The following is a 16,168-nucleotide window of genomic DNA, read 5'->3' as shown; positions in this document are numbered from 1 at the left end:
GTTTATAGGACCACACTGACCACAACACGCAACTCGGATCGACCAACGTCGTGTCACATTCAATGACAGCTGTCATAAAAAATAGAGCTACACACAGCTCTTAACCGTTAATTACCGATTTTGTACAAACGCAAGTTTAATAAAAGTATTTTATTAATTAATGAAACATTGTCAGAAAATCTATAGCTCTTGTCTCTTACATTTTATAAAGAATCACATATTTATATTACAATTATTCACGTGCCAAATTTTGTATCAAGCAGAAACGTCTGCAAACGATATTTAATTATTTTCCAACTTATTGTGTAGACCAATGGCTAAAGGAGGTTCTATAATATAGTGCTTATATTTGGCTTATATTTGGCTTATATTCACCAACCATCCCGATCCATTACTTACAGGATGAGGATGACGCAACTTCGCATGATATAAAAGATACATTTTGTCTCTATAATATTAAACGGCTAAAAAATTTTATCGAAATCTTTTTGTGGCCGCATTGTCTTCTGGTTTTGATTGTTTAACAAGATCAGAGCAGAGAGCCTACCGCGAACCACGTTCGCCGTGTTGCCTCCCTGTCACACTTACGTACGAATTTACAAGTGCGACAGAGAGGCAACACGTCGAACGTGGTTCGCAGTAGACCCTCAGGGCTATAACCCCGAAAATCTAAGTTCGTTAATTTCGAGCAACTATCTCTGTCACTCTAATTATGCCTTTTAATTGGAGTAAAAGAAAAAGTTGCCTGAATATTGTGAACTTCGGTGTTTGCGGTGGCCCTTCAGGATCATCCATGAATTCCATGATCATCGCATCATGATGATAGCATCCGAGAGGTTGAGAGTATGTTTATTATAGTAAGTAACCAGTGCATTTATTTATTATTTACAAATCTCCATTTGGTGGAGATGAAGACCAAAGCAAAAATCTTTAACCACACGTATTTATAATTATATACAATTTATTTGATTGAATTAGTTTTTCCGTTAAAATCATCCATAATGTTTAATCTATTTTTATATTTCTTTCATAGTTTGTGGCAGAAGGGAATGGGATGTTTTTCGATTCATTACCGGTATTTACAATTAACCGATAGTCACCGTCCCTTGGAGACCATCTCTAGCACATCAACTTGTCTCTGGTTCTTTTTCATGGCTGACGTTCGAAGAACTCAACCGCAGTCATGAAGGTTTATAACATTTATTTTATATTTTTCACTGTTTTAAAGCAAAAATAATGTGAAACTGCAATAGTTTATATATCAAACTAATTGTCAGCAACGATTTTTATTCAACAAGTGGTGCGATTCCTGGGAAAAAAATAGATATTTCCTAGTCGTGTTGTGGAGTGAAACTTTATCATGTGTTGATTTATTTCATATTTCTCGTTAAAAAGTGAATAAAGTTCAGCAAAAATATCATTGCTGATAATTGTACTCAATAGAAACCCGTTTCTGTAAGTTGAATTGTTATTTGTGTTGTGTTTATAACCTCGAAATTGTTATAGTTGAACGTCTCGTACCCGGCAACGGGATGCCAGAAGTTGTTCGAGGTTGTGGACGAGCACAAGCTCCGTATCTTTTACGAGAAGCGCATGGGCGCGGAGGTGGAGGCTGACCTGCTGGGAGACGAATGGAAGGGCTACGTCCTCCGCGTCGCCGGTGGCAATGACAAGCAAGGTTTCCCCATGAAGCAGGGAGTCCTGACCAACAGTTAGTATACTTTCTATTTATTTATATTGTATGATGTTGACCTGACTACATTTCCAATGTTGTTTACATGCCTAAATTAACTTGGTTAATGATTTCAAGTTTTAAGGTTATGTTTCTCGTAACCCTGAATCTTTTATTATTTTTACTAATCTTTAATGACTAGCAAAACACGAGAGCAGGGAATAACATAACAGTGCCGAGCAGGAAACCCAGGCTCCAATGCCTGTGTTCTTTTACAAGTGTGCTGGACATTTTTATATAGTTTTTATTTTAATGATTTTATAAATGTCATCAACGTCCAAATATTCTTTATAAATTGCTGTTCTGTTTTAATTTAATTTTAATTATGATTTTTTACATTGTGATGTGTGGACCTATGTTGTCTTTTAAATAAACAGATTTATTTATTATCATCTAGCATTTTTAAACCAATCCAATTTCACATAAACTGTCTTGTAATAGTTCCTCTTAGTTGGCCATGCAGTATTTTTTTTTATTCAAGTGAAAGTTTACGAAAGAATGATAATAGGCCGAAATATAGTATTTGAGTACCCACTGTTTCACTATGGTTATGGTTAATTAGAACTAACCTACAACAACATTCTGTATTGTTTAAAAATGTCACAATAAATAAAAACAGTTTTGCATTGCAGGCCGTGTACGTCTTCTGATGTCCAAGGGTCACTCCTGCTACAGACCGCGTCGTGACGGTGAGAGGAAACGCAAGTCTGTCCGTGGATGCATTGTTGACGCTAACCTGTCTGTGCTGGCCCTGGTTATTGTCCGTAAGGGCACCCAGGTAAGATTAACTCCTTTATTTTTCTTTGGTAGTTCTTTTACAATATCATTACAGCTATGAATAGTATGCTAAAAACGATACAAACATAAACACATAAAAATCCAACTTGAGTAGGAATTAAGTAGTTTCTAAAGTAAATTTATTTTGTGCCATTGAATCTATTTCTATTTACTTTTAGCATCATGTTAATTTACATTGTATATCAACAAACTTAATTAAAAATTACAACATTTGTATTCATTTAATTCAAGCTGCCAGTAAAAAATGTGGTGCTTAGTTGTGTTACAATAAAATAAATATCCCTGTTCTTACTGTTTCCCAGATCTGCAAATCTGTGTAATTATATGCGGCAGGGTATAACATGACTGGTGTTAAACACAGGCTTGTGCACTTAAAGTTCACTTGCATTTCTTTGACACCCAACATTCATAGCTTGTAATTAAGGTTTAGCAAAGGAATATTATTAAAGACTGGGTGGTGTGAATTACTCAAATATTGTGATTCCTACCAGTTTTTTCCATTGCTGAGGTTTTTAACATACCTACTTATAAAGGAGATTCTCATATTAGATTATTTTAAAACGGGTCACTCACGTATTATTAAGTTAAATAGCTCGACATGTTTCGGTCCAATTCGAAACGTGTCAAGCTATTTGACTTAATAATACGTGAGTGACCTGTTTTGAAATAGTCTAATATGTTTGAATCTCATGGGAGTTTTATAGGAGATTCTCAATTTGTTAAAAGGGTCTTTTGACCTTTTGCAACAAATCAGGTAGCTCAATTTACTTTTATAATTTACAATTTTAGAATTATTAATTAGTGGGCTATCTGAAAGAAGAATTGAATTGCCCTTTCACAAAGCAAAATTTAAAATCCAACAGGAAATCCCCGGACTGACCGACGGCAACGTGCCCCGCCGTCTCGGCCCCAAGCGTGCGTCCAAGATCCGCAAGCTGTTCAACCTGAGCAAGGAGGACGATGTGCGCCGCTACGTGGTCAAGCGCGTGCTGCCGCCCAAGGAGGGCAAGGAGAATGCCAAGCCCAGATCAAAGGTGTGTGTACAATTATCATGATTGTGGGTCATTCACTGAGAATATGTCTGCAGTTGACTCTAATTACCACAACTCTTTTCATACTTCGTAGGGTTCCGTACCCTAAGGGTAAAAACGGGACCCTATAACTAAGACTTCGCTGTCCGTCTGTCGCCAGGCTGTATCTCGTGAACCGTGATAGCTACAGTTGAAATTTTCACAGATGATGTATTTCTGTTGCCGCTATGACAACAAATACTAAATAAATAAAATAAAAATAAAAAAGCCTTTTATTTCTGGGATGAAACTTAATCTAAATTTTTCTAAATGTCTAATATCTAATGATCACTCCAGAACCCTCCTAAGAGGTATAGGCCTCTTCCAGAATCTGCCATTTTCTTCGGTCTTGGGCCTCCCATATCCAGTTGGCCCCCACTGTTTTAATTATGTCGTCCGACCATCGTGCCAATGGCCGTCTTCTCTTCCTCTTTCCGTCTGGACCTTTCCAGGCCGTTGTGTGAAAAGTCCACCTCTCGTCTTGGAGTCTGGCAACATGGCCAGCCCATCTCCATTTTTGTTTCTGGGCCTGGCTTAGTGCATCTATAAGCTTAGTTTTTTCTCGGATTATGGAATGTCTGATCTTGTAAATTTTTCTTATTTTAAGTATACTCCGTTCCATGCCCCTTTGGCATGAAACTATGGTCCTTTTGGCCTTTGAAGTGAATTTCCATGTTTGGCATGCATAGATCATTGTTGGGAGTATGCACATATCCATTACCTTCTTCTTAAGCTTGATAGGTAGGTCGCTTTTTAGGGTTTCTTTTAGACTCCAGTACTTATTCCAGGTGTTTTTAGTTCTTCTCTCAATTTCCTGTTCGTTTGCATTTGGGTTGAAGCTTACTTGTTTTCCCAGGTATATGTATTGGTCGACATACTCTATATTTTCATTTTTTATAGTTATCTGATTTTTGTTGCTATTTGACATAACTTTAGTTTTGCTATAATTCATTTCAAGTCCAACTTTTTTGCTCTCTATGTTCAATGTGTTCATCATATATTCTAAGTCTTTACTACTTCTTGCAAACAGGGCCAGATCATCCGCAAATCTTAGATGTGTCAGGTTTTTTCCTCCAATATTTATGCCAAGTGATTTCCAATCTAGCTGTCTGAAAACTGATTCTAGCACGGCTATAAAAATTTTTGGGGATAGTGGGTCTCCCTGCCTTACCCCTCTCTTAATGGGAAATGATGGGCCAATTTTGTCAAGTTGTATTTTGCTGGTACTATTCATGTAAATCTTTTTAATTACTGCTATGTAGGTGTTGTGAACTTGTTGGTTTTCTAGTGTTTCCCAAATGGCTGAATGTAGTATGGTGTCAAAAGCCTTCTTGTAATCAATATAGGCTATATAAAGTGGTGTGTTGAATTCTTGGTGTTTTTCTATGATTTGTTCGAACGAGTGTATGTGGTCTACTGTTGAAAAACCCCGTCTGAAGCCCGCTTGTTCAAGTGGTTGGTGTCTATCTAGGATGGTGCTTATTCTTTTTTCTATAACTGATGAAAAGAGTTTGTATAGGACACAAAACAAATACTAAAAACAGAATAAAATAAATATTTAAGTGGGGCTCCCATACAACAGACGTGATTTTTTTGCCGTTTTTGCTTAATAGTACGGAACCCTTCGTGCGCGAGTCCGACTCGCGCTTGGCCGGTTTTTGTATGGGACACGGCAATTACACTGCAGACATATTTTTTGAGAATGACCCACGTCTAACAAGTTATGATGGAGATTGACCATGATAAAGAATAGACAATTATTACAAGAATTTTCGTACACTGACCCGCCTGTTGTTATCTCTGTTGCACGGCTGCACGCGCATATTTATATTGCTGTCCCACCCACTCCCACTGTTACATTTAAAATTTCTAGCTGTGACTATCTCCTAAAGGCTGTATCAAAAATGTGATTATTTGTTTTGCCCTTCTTTAATATTTTTAGATACAGAAAAGTCGAAATGGAACCTGCATCTATACATACTAATACAAAAATCTATTGCCATCTAGGACTGTATTTTGTTTTTGTAAGAAAAGAATGCCCTGATTTAAATATTGTTTGCTATTCTCTTAATAGTAGCAAGCAGCAGCATCAGGGAAAAGCATATTGGCACCGAGCAGGTAACACAGGTCTCATGCCTGTGTTCTTTACAAGTGTGCTAAACATTTGTTTATTATTTTATTATGACTCCGCTTATACTGACCAACCGCTTACTTATGACATAATTACTGTGCGTAGTTTGGTTTTCATATAAAATTCTTTGTGACAAAGTCTGATAAGATGACTTTGCTTATAGTGACAAATCACTTACTATGACCTATAAATCCTATTTTCATGAAATTATGCCCGGTAATACGACACATTCGCTGGTTTTCGTGGCCGTCCCCACGTCTTTCCCTGCGAGGACGTTTGGGGCGTGTGTGGCGTTTAAGTTGTTTTAGTTTTTATTCTCAGCAGTGACAAGTAGTTTGTACAAGATTAATAAAACATCTCTCACAAAGGAGTTTGAGATTAATTTAAAAATTAACAAAAGTAAGAAGTTAATCAACTATGTTTCATATGACATCCGCTTAGTATGACGTGTTTGTCACTTCCCTTCGATTTCATTAAATGCGGATTCTACTGTAGATCATCATTCACCTCGGTCTTGTTATCTGGATGATGCATGTAATCCCCAATGGGCGGCAGACGGATGCAAATTACGTCAAAATAATGTCTTGAAAAACACCTCTTCATAATGTCAATGATGTCACAGAATTAATAATATAATAGTTTCGAATTTCTTACTTGTTGTTTTTCTTATTTTTTCGCAACTGTATTAAAAAGCGTCGTTCGATACACGTGCGGAAATGTCATTCTTCCGCACTAGCATCCGAATGTACTATTCTTTTTTTCCCTGATATATAAAAATCAAAACTGAGAATATAAGTAAAGTTACCAAACTTTTTTAAAAGCGGCTTGGTTACCGCCGACGGAAATTGTCCTTCTAAAACATAAAAATCAGCACTGAGATTTTAAGAAAAGTGAGTATTGTTTTACCTGCCTTTGGACCTGGTCACTGAAATAGCCGCCGGGCCAAGCTAACAGGTATGCATACATTCAAAGTACATGCTTACTACCAAATATGACACTTATAAGGCAATTATGGTTGTCTAGATTATGTTCTTTATATACATTGAATTAATTAGACTAGAGTCTGTGGGATAAGACAAAAGTCATATATTTCACAACTCTTCTCTTTCCGCACTCTACAGTTGAGTATTATTCTGTGTAATTTGGACTACGGTCAAATGTCAACTGTACAAGCAAAAATATAATATTATGAATTCAAATTTATTACGAATTTTACGTGTTGTATTGCCGTAAATATCACCTGCACGGGAAGAACGGCGAGTGAAAGACGTTTTGCCATGTTTTTGGTGTCTTATTTCTACTAATAACACCAAATCGATTCGCCCGAAAAATATATCTGAAAAGTGACATCTCAGTGTCTATTACATATCAACATAGGATATCGGTGTCAAAATGTCAACATTGACTTATATTTTCTACTTACGTGCTAATAATTTGGTAATGTTTGTCGTCTTGTGTTAATGAATCCTGCCTCCACCCAGCTCACGGAATGCCCTATATGTCAAGACCACAAACCCTACAAGGGCGCACATGGACTCAAGATCCATCTTGCCAAGAAACATGTTCCTCGGATAGACCTACCCCCGACCGACTCCTCTCATGTCGACAGATCTGGGGCCTCTGTTCCCAACACTGCGGCTCCCCCTGCAGATTTATGTACTCGTCTAGCAGTACTAAAAGCTCACACTAAATTAGCTAAACGTATACCAAAAGGCGCTAGGGTTGCTGTAGCTCGGAGCCTCACGGAATGCGTGGCCAAGGTTGTGTCTAATAATAATTTACCCGCATGGGAAGCCTTACTTACATTTACTTACAAAAATATTCATATCCCTCAAGACCAATCCAATCGCAGTTTATCAGCTATTATCAAACAAAATATACTCCATCCTGACTTTCCCATAGATTCCGCGGAATCTCCATTCTTAAATCTTTGCAATACTCACTTAAACTATAAAGTTAAGTCAATAGAAAATAAGGTTTCTGACGGTAACATAAGAGGCGCTACAAAACTTCTATTTTCTAGTGACACCTTGGCCGCCCGTTCCGACGAAGTGTTCTCCTCTCTTAAAGAAAAGCATCCGATTTCAACTTCACCAGTACAACTTCCCGTGCCGTCTCAAATCTCCTCGCAACCACTGCAAGTTACGGAACGTGAAACTTTACAGGCGATTAGCTCTTTTCCTAATGGTTCGGCCGGTGGCCTTGACGGCATAACCCCGCAGCACCTCAAGGACCTGACTAGCCCGCTAATGGGAGATGCCGGAGAAACCCTCCTCAAAGAGCTGACCGCGTTGATAAATTTAATGCTTTCAGGTAAAATCTGTAGCGAAATCACTCCCATTTTATACGGCGCTAACCTGATAGCCTTAAAAAAAAAAGACGGCGGCATTCGTCCGATAGCGGTGGGAAGCACACTACGGCGACTAGCGTCCAAATTGTGTTGCCGCGAGTTTCACGACCGCCTCACAGACAAATTCAAGCCCAAACAACTTGGTTTCGGCGTCAGAGGCGGTTGTGAGGCCGCAGTACACGCCACACGGACATTCCTGGAAAACTCAATTTTCGAAATTTTGGTAAAAGTTGATGTAAGAAACGCATTTAATTCTATCGACCGAAGCACTCTTTTAGACGAAATTCAAAAGGAAATCCCGGAAATTTTTGAATACCTAAAACAATGCTACGGCAATCCGTCCAAATTAATGTTTGGTGAAAAAGTAATTGCTTCATGCATCGGGTGCCAGCAGGGAGATCCGCTTGGGCCCGTCATCTTTAGCCTCGCCATTCACCCAATCATCACTCAGCTAAAATCAGAACTAAATTTATGGTATCTGGATGACGGGACACTTGCAGGGACGGCTTCTTCAGTATTAAACGACCTAAATATAATCACAAGGCGGTTCGCTGAGATAGGACTCACACTTAACTTTAATAAGTGTGAGGTTTTTATCTCAGAAAAACTTTCAGCTAGCGCCCGGACTGCTTTGACTCTAAGTCTCAACTCTGTCGCGCCCAATTTCACCTTTGTTACACGAGATTCCCTCGTGTTACTTGGCGCCCCTATTTTCGAAGACGCCATCCCTTTAGCAATAAATTCAAAATTAGATAACTTTCACAACTGTTCAGATTTATTATTCAAAATTAACGCCCATATAGCCATTTACATCTTACGTTTGTGTTTATTTTCTCCTAAATTTTTATACATTTTACGTTGTAGCCCTGTTTGGAAATTCTCGAGTCTCACGTCATCCATAGACAACATATTAAAAAATTCGGTTAGCAAAATTCTAAATGTCTCTTTCAGCTCTCAAAGCTGGTCCCAGGCTACTCTGCCTATTAATTATGGTGGCCTGGGCATTCGCTCTACGGGCGATCTGGCTCTCCCCGCTTTTCTCTCGTCTGTCCACAGCGTCGCCCATCTCATCCGTGGCATTCTTAATGTCACCAATCCCACGGGTGTGGTAGTGGCGAGCTTGGCAGATGCAGAGTCAACTTGGAGTGCTGGAAATCCCGGCGAGAGCCCACCTACCGAAAAAGCCAGCCAAGCAGCCTGGGACCTGATAAAAATAAAAACAACCCACAAATCCCTTTTGGACAATAGTTCGAACCCCTGCGAACGCGCTAGACTGCTCGCAGTATCGGAACCCGAGTCAGGGCATTGGCTGCGCGCCTTGCCGTCGCGGAACATTGGTTCCCTTTTGGACCCGGCGTCACTGCGCGTAGCCGTATGCCTCAGGTTAGGTTTAAAAGTCTGCGAGCCACACGCTTGCTCCCGCTGCAGAAGCCATGTTGACGCTTATGGGCACCACGGACTCCACTGCCAGTCAAGCGCGGGCCGATTTTATAGACACACGGCTCTAAACGATCTAATCCGCAGAGCACTCGGTACCGTCTCCATACCAGCAACCCTGGAGCCAGTTGGTCTATCTGCGGCGGATGGCAAAAGGCCCGACGGCTGCTCGCTCGTACCTTGGTTCCTAGGGCGGCCCCTGGCGTGGGATGTAACATGCGTTGACACGCTGGCCCCATCTCACGTCCGGCGCTCTGCCAGGAAGCCAGGGTCGGCAGCAGACGACGCCCAAATTGCCAAGTGCCGCAAATATGCATTTCTAAAAACTAATTATATATTTGCGGCACTTGCGATTGAAACTTTCGGTCCTTGGTCGTCAGACACGAGAAAACTAGTAAAAGAAATTTCTACCAAACTAGTCTGGGTGTCTGGCGACCTACGAGCTGGCGCATTTTTTGCGCAGAAGCTCAGCCTCACTGTGCAGAGGGGGAACGCGGCCAGTGTCCTGGGAACAATGCCTCAGGCTAATTTAGGTTTAGATTTAGTTTAATCACTGTTTAAATTAAATAATTTAAAAACTTTATATCTATTGTATATTCCAGGCCCCTAGAATCCAGAGGCTAGTGACGCCAGTGGTGCTGCAGCGCAGACGCCACCGCCTGGCCCTGAAGAAGAAGCGCCTCGCCAAGCGCAAGACCGCCGAGGCCGACTACGCCAAACTGCTCGCTCAGAGGAAGAAGGAATCCAAGGTAACTTCTAACATTCTTTTTACTCAATAGGCAGATGTACGAGCACCTCGTGCCATTCTATCTCGTGTGTCTACACTGTGTATCTTGCTCAAGGCATAGCACTTGCTAGTGAGTTTTCCTCGGGCGAGGCTGCTATACAGAACGCGCAGCAATTTCGTCGAGAGATAGTGTAAACAATCCTCAGTATCAAATTTATGTTGATAGGATTGAGAGATTAGTCAAAATTTATCAAATTTCTGTGTTACAAAATGCGAGTCAACTATAGTTCTATCAACTACCTCAAGCTGTCTAAGAAACATCATTTGATCCCACTTGTTAAGCGCCGGGAAATTGCAGACATAGGTACTTAGTCAATATTATTAAAGGTAATGTAGATTGTTCAAATTTGCTTAATAAGATCTCTTAATAATATGTTCCGTCAAGGACGTTTAGGCATTTTCGTCCCATCAGTAATTACCAAGCTATTACTAGGTATTAGTCATACTTGTTACGGCCATTTTTTGCCCGGATGCTGCACTTCATGATAAAAGCAAGCCGCTTTGCACAGTGCTAGTAGGGACCAAACTGAGTGATTTGACCCGCAGCAGCGCAAGTTTCACCCCTTAGGAACAGAGATGGCGCCACTTCTTTAAAAAATATTTCAAAAAATTCTACAAGCTAAACCAATGAACCGATTTAAATGTTTAATATCTCAAATGAAAGCTCATTATATACATTACTTTCAAAAAAATACTCAAAAAAAATATACTGATTACTTTCGACAAAAAACGGCATCTTAAGTTTTTTTTTTTACTCGATTGATAGTTTTTACTTGGTTTCTCAAAAGAAATGTATGAAACATGAATAGATTAATGCATGTATATATTACTGAATAAATAACAAGTATTATAAAAAAAACCCGACACCGATACCTCTCATACTTCAAGAAATATAAAAGTTTGAATGTGAGTGTAAATTTCTTCAAAATATATTTCAAATTTTTTTACAAGCTTGACTATTTGACCGATTTCAATGTTTAATATCTCAAATAAAAGCTCATTATATACATTACTTATAAAAAAATACTTATAAAACATATACTGAACCCTTTTGGCAAAAAACGGCATCTTAAGTTTTTTTTCTTACTCGATTGATAGTTTTTACTTGATTTCTTAAAAAAAATATTATGGAACATGAATAGTTTAATAAATATATATATTGTACTGAGTATATAAAAGTATTACAAAAAAACCCGACACCGATACATTTCATTCTTCACAAAATATTTGTTCAATTATGCACGTTCTTACAAATAAATCCTTTAAAAGAAATCTTCAACAGCAGTAAGTGCACTGATTTTAATATGAAATGTGTCATATGAAAAGAAATCACCCAATTTATTTTAATAAATAAAAAAATTATAAATAAAAACTGAATAAAGTTTTTTCCGGGTGCTGAATTACAAAAAATATATAACAAATCTAAAATTAGGAATTATTTTTATTTAAAGTGACTACATTTGTAAACAAAAAACTTAAATGTCCTCTTCGGGTTCATATTTCATATTTATTTATTGTAACCATGGTTTTATAGGTATTACAAATTCTTGGTAGTTCCACATGGACCCCGTGGGGGCATAGCAATATTACATGCATACTTAGGATCTAATCTTAAATCTATGTGTATAATATAAAAGTAGGTCAATTTAGTAGTTTTTATACATATAAGCCGAATTGAATCAGATAATTGTCAGTGTATTAAATACAAAAATAAACGGGCAACTAATTATTATTAGGTGATGTCAAATTATATGGTTCACCGGTAGATGTAAAACTGAAAAAGAAAAGTCGTTTTGAAGTACTCGTACCATTCCAATACTACAAAATCACTGATCATACATGAACTGGTTGCTGTAGATTACTGTTGAATTATTTTTGTGCCTAGTTGATAACCATTAAACCTATAATTTTGTGCCAGACTATAATTAGTGGTCAGCATGCAAAATAACCCTGGATTGAAAATTACATTAACTTACTTTTGATTTGTACAGCCACATTTGCATGATTTACACTGGGCTGTGCATGGCCAGCTGACGCGACGACACCCACAATGCATAGTTTCGCAGCCAGATTTGCAGCCACAATGGTCCAAGAGGCTTAATTGAGACCAAATCGCTGTAACTGCCGACCATTCCGGAGTCCAACTCTCTTTTTCCTCAGTCCATCCCCGAAAAGATGTACATGGTATGGAAACTTCTGGTTTCAGAGCGTTTCCCCATATATGGCCCTCTTGGTAAGCTGCTCGAAGTGCATGCTGATGTAGGTGGCAGGGTTGGCAGGTTCTAATTTCTCGGCCAAATCAGATTTGTTCCCTGAACGACGCCCTCCATTGACTGACAACGAAGGTGGACAAATTTGGTTTTCGTACTGGAAGAATTCGTTCAGATCAAGCTGCCTTTCTATGGCCACTATAAAAAGACGGGAAAATAGGAGTATGTCAACTTTTAAGTTTTTGATTTTGTCAGTTGTCAGGTGTGTAACTACATATTTTAATTTTAGTATAAAGTTACCCTAGATTTGAGTTATTGTTTGGCCAAACGGAACACATAAACGTAAATGAAGTTCACAAATATTTGTTTGCTTCAAAAAACAAGCTTGTGACAAGCCTGCCACCTACATCAGCTGCTCTCTATAAACATGCACTTCGAGCGGCTTACCAAGCGGGCCATATATGGGGAAACGCTATGAAACCAGAAGTTTCCATACCATGTAGGACTCCGGAATGGTCGGCAGTTACAGCGATTTGGTCGCAATTAAGCCTCTTGGACCATTGTGGCTGCAAATCTGGCTGCGAAACTATGCGTTGTGAGTGTCGTCGCGTCAGCTTACCATGCACAGCCCAGTGTAAATCATGCAAAGGTGGCTGTACAAATCAAAAGTAAGTTAATGTAATTTTCAATCCAGAGTTATTTTGCATGTTGACCACTGATTATAGGTCTGGCACAAAATTATAGGTTTAATGGTAATCAACTAGGCACAAAAATAATTCAACAGTAAATCTACAGGCACAAAAATTATCCAACAGTAATCTACAGCAACCAGTTCATGTATGATCGGTGATTTTGTAGTATTGAAATGGTACGAGTACTTCTCAAAACGACTTTTTTTTCAGTTCTACATCTACCGGTGAACCCGAAGAGGACATTTAAGTTTTTTGTTTACAAATGTAGTCACTTTAAATAAAAATAATTCCTAATTTTAGATTTGTTATATTTTTTTGTAATTCAGCACCAGGAAAAAACTTTATTCAGTTTTTATTTATTAATTTTTTTATTTATTAAAATAAATTGGGTGATTTCTTTTCATATGACACATTTCATATTAAAATCAGTGCACTTACTGCGGTTGAAGATTTCTTTTAAAGAATTTATTTGTAAGAACGTGCATAATTGAACTTAAATATTTCGCGAAGAATGAAAGGTATCGGTGTCGGGTTTTTTTGTAATACTTTTATATACTCAGTACTATATATATATATTTATTAAACTATTCATGTTCCATATTTTTTTTTATGAAATCAAGTAAAAACTATCAATCGAGTAAGAAAAAAAACTTAAGATGCCGTTTTTTGCCAAAAGTATTCAGTATATGTTTTTTAAATATTTTTTTATAAGTTGTATGTATAATGAGCTTTTATTTGAGATATTAAACATTAAAATCGGTCGAATAGTTTAGCTTGTAGAATTATTTGGAATATATCTTAAAGAAATTTACACTCACATTCAAACTTTCATATTTCGAGAAGTATGAGAGATATCGGTGTCGGGTTTTTTTTATAATAATTGTTATTTATTCAGTAATATATACATGCATTAAACTATTCATATTCCATACAATTTTTTTGAGAAATCAAGTAAAAACTATCACTTGAGTAAAAAAACAAACTTAAAATTCCCGTTTTTATCAAAAGTATTGAGTATATATTTTCTGAGTATTTTTTTTAAAGTAATGTATATAATGCGCTTTCATTTGAGATATTAAACATTTAAATCGGTTCATTGGTTTAGCTTGTAGAATTTTTTGAAATATTTTTTAAAGAAGTGGCGCCATCTCTGTTCCTAAGGGGTGAAACTGCCGCTGCTGCGGGTCAAATCGCTCAGTTTGGTCCCTACTATCACTGTGCAGAGCGGCTTGCTTTTATCATGAAGTGCAGCATTTTGTTCATAACAAGTATGACTATATAGAAAAAACAGTTTCTTATGCAGGGCAAGCATGAGCTTAAATAAAGCTTTTATAAATTGTAATATCGAAATATTTAGTGATAGCATATTAATAATAAAAAATAAATAAATTAGATACTTTATGGGTGACAATGATTCTGGCGCAGGTCAGGGCTAATGTACTGTGGCTAAATGCACTACCTAACAGATTTTACCTTCTTTTCTACTTATTTTTTGTAATAATCGATCATATTCATATCGATCCTCTGTTCTTGTGCTGTATGAACTGGTACATGTGTAATTAAGTTGGGCAATAAGCTTGTTACATTTTATTCCGTTTCTATAAGTGAAAACCTATAATTGGCTTTCTAATTCTATTATAGTTTTTGGATATGTATAGCGCTGTTGGTTTTCCATGTACCAAAATAAAATAAATAAACAATGTTCAAAACTGAACCAGCCAGTGTGCATACGCAAAAGGGAGGGTTCTACCTTCCTGTCATACAAAAAGACACTTTGTATGAAAGCAAAAGTAGTGACAGCTGATATCATATAACCATGATTCAATTTATGGAGATTATATCATGCTGTAAGATTATGTGCTGTTTCTTACCCCTCTGCATACTGTCGATGTAAGCTGAGATATTAAAATAGCCACACACGTCTAGAGAAATTACTTTTCTGCAGGCATTTATGACAGACCTTTTTAAAAAACGCCGCGCGATTGAAAGCGCCTCTTAAAAAAACCGGACAAGTGCGAGTCGGACTCGCCCACCGAGGATTCCGTACTTTTTAGTATTTGTTGTTATAGCAGCAACAGAAATACATTATCTGTGAAAATTTCAACTGACTAACTATCACGGTTCATGAAATACAGCCTGGTGACAGACAGACGGACAGTGGAGTCTTAGTAATAGTCAATAGGGTCCCAATTTCACCCTTTGGGTACGGAACCCTAAAAACGATATGACGTCGATATCGTACTGTCGTCCATCTTACGTAAGCTAGATGTAACAAAAAATCTAAACCATCTTCCAAGCAAAATATGGTGGAAATCATTGTGAGGAAACCCGATTAAATCCTAATAAGGCCTAGTTTCCGTTTCATCGAGGTGAAAGTTGAGATGGCAGTTGTTTTGGTAAAATCGAGTATCTGATTCTGCAGCAATTAAAAAAAATCGTAGGTAACGCAGCGGAATATAAGAAATCCAATATATTTTTTTTCTCAGGTCCGCCGCCAAGAGGAACTCAGACGCAGGCGCTCAGCTTCGATACGGGACTCCAAGAGCTCCGACAAGAGTGCTCCCCAAAAGTGATCAACTCAAAACTAATAAAAAAAATGTAAAACCTTAATTTGTTGTTTTTGATTTAACTTTTTAATTAGGGATGGGCCGAATATTCGGTATTGGCATATTTCCAAATGTTAGTATTCGGCCGAATAGTTTGGTCGAACTGCCGAATATTTACCGAATAAACAAATTCACAAAATATTAGGCTACCAAGGCAAGGTACTTAAAGCACATGCACGAGCGAAGTCCTTAAGATTAGGAACTGTGGGTTGTTTTTGATTCAATAGTTTTACATGTGTGAAAGAGAAAGTGTAACAATATACTTGTTAGAGTAAGATAGATTTAATTTGTTAATTCACACTGACACCACATTGTGTGTGTGCCATGTAACGTAACAAGACAAGACAAGACCAAA

The 16,168-nt window shown here is 37.8% G+C and overlaps 1 protein-coding gene across 1 annotated transcript; it reads left to right on the top strand.

Moving 5' to 3' along the window:
- The first annotated feature begins 1,072 nt into the window (after positions 1 to 1,072).
- LOC134748830 (small ribosomal subunit protein eS6) lies at positions 1,073 to 15,817 on the top strand. The gene is made up of 6 exons (XM_063683640.1): positions 1,073 to 1,189; positions 1,507 to 1,711; positions 2,365 to 2,510; positions 3,394 to 3,564; positions 10,121 to 10,267; positions 15,694 to 15,817. Exons 1-6 carry the CDS (start codon positions 1,184 to 1,186, stop codon positions 15,778 to 15,780), a joined length of 762 nt encoding a protein of 253 aa, XP_063539710.1. The 5' UTR covers positions 1,073 to 1,183; the 3' UTR covers positions 15,781 to 15,817.
- Positions 15,818 to 16,168: the final 351 nt, after the last annotated feature.

This window comes from Cydia strobilella, chromosome 17 (assembly GCF_947568885.1).
Source record: "Cydia strobilella chromosome 17, ilCydStro3.1, whole genome shotgun sequence".
In the NCBI taxonomy this organism is placed as follows: Eukaryota; Metazoa; Arthropoda; class Insecta; order Lepidoptera; family Tortricidae; genus Cydia; species Cydia strobilella.
This window is presented reverse-complemented; position numbering and strand designations above follow the sequence as displayed.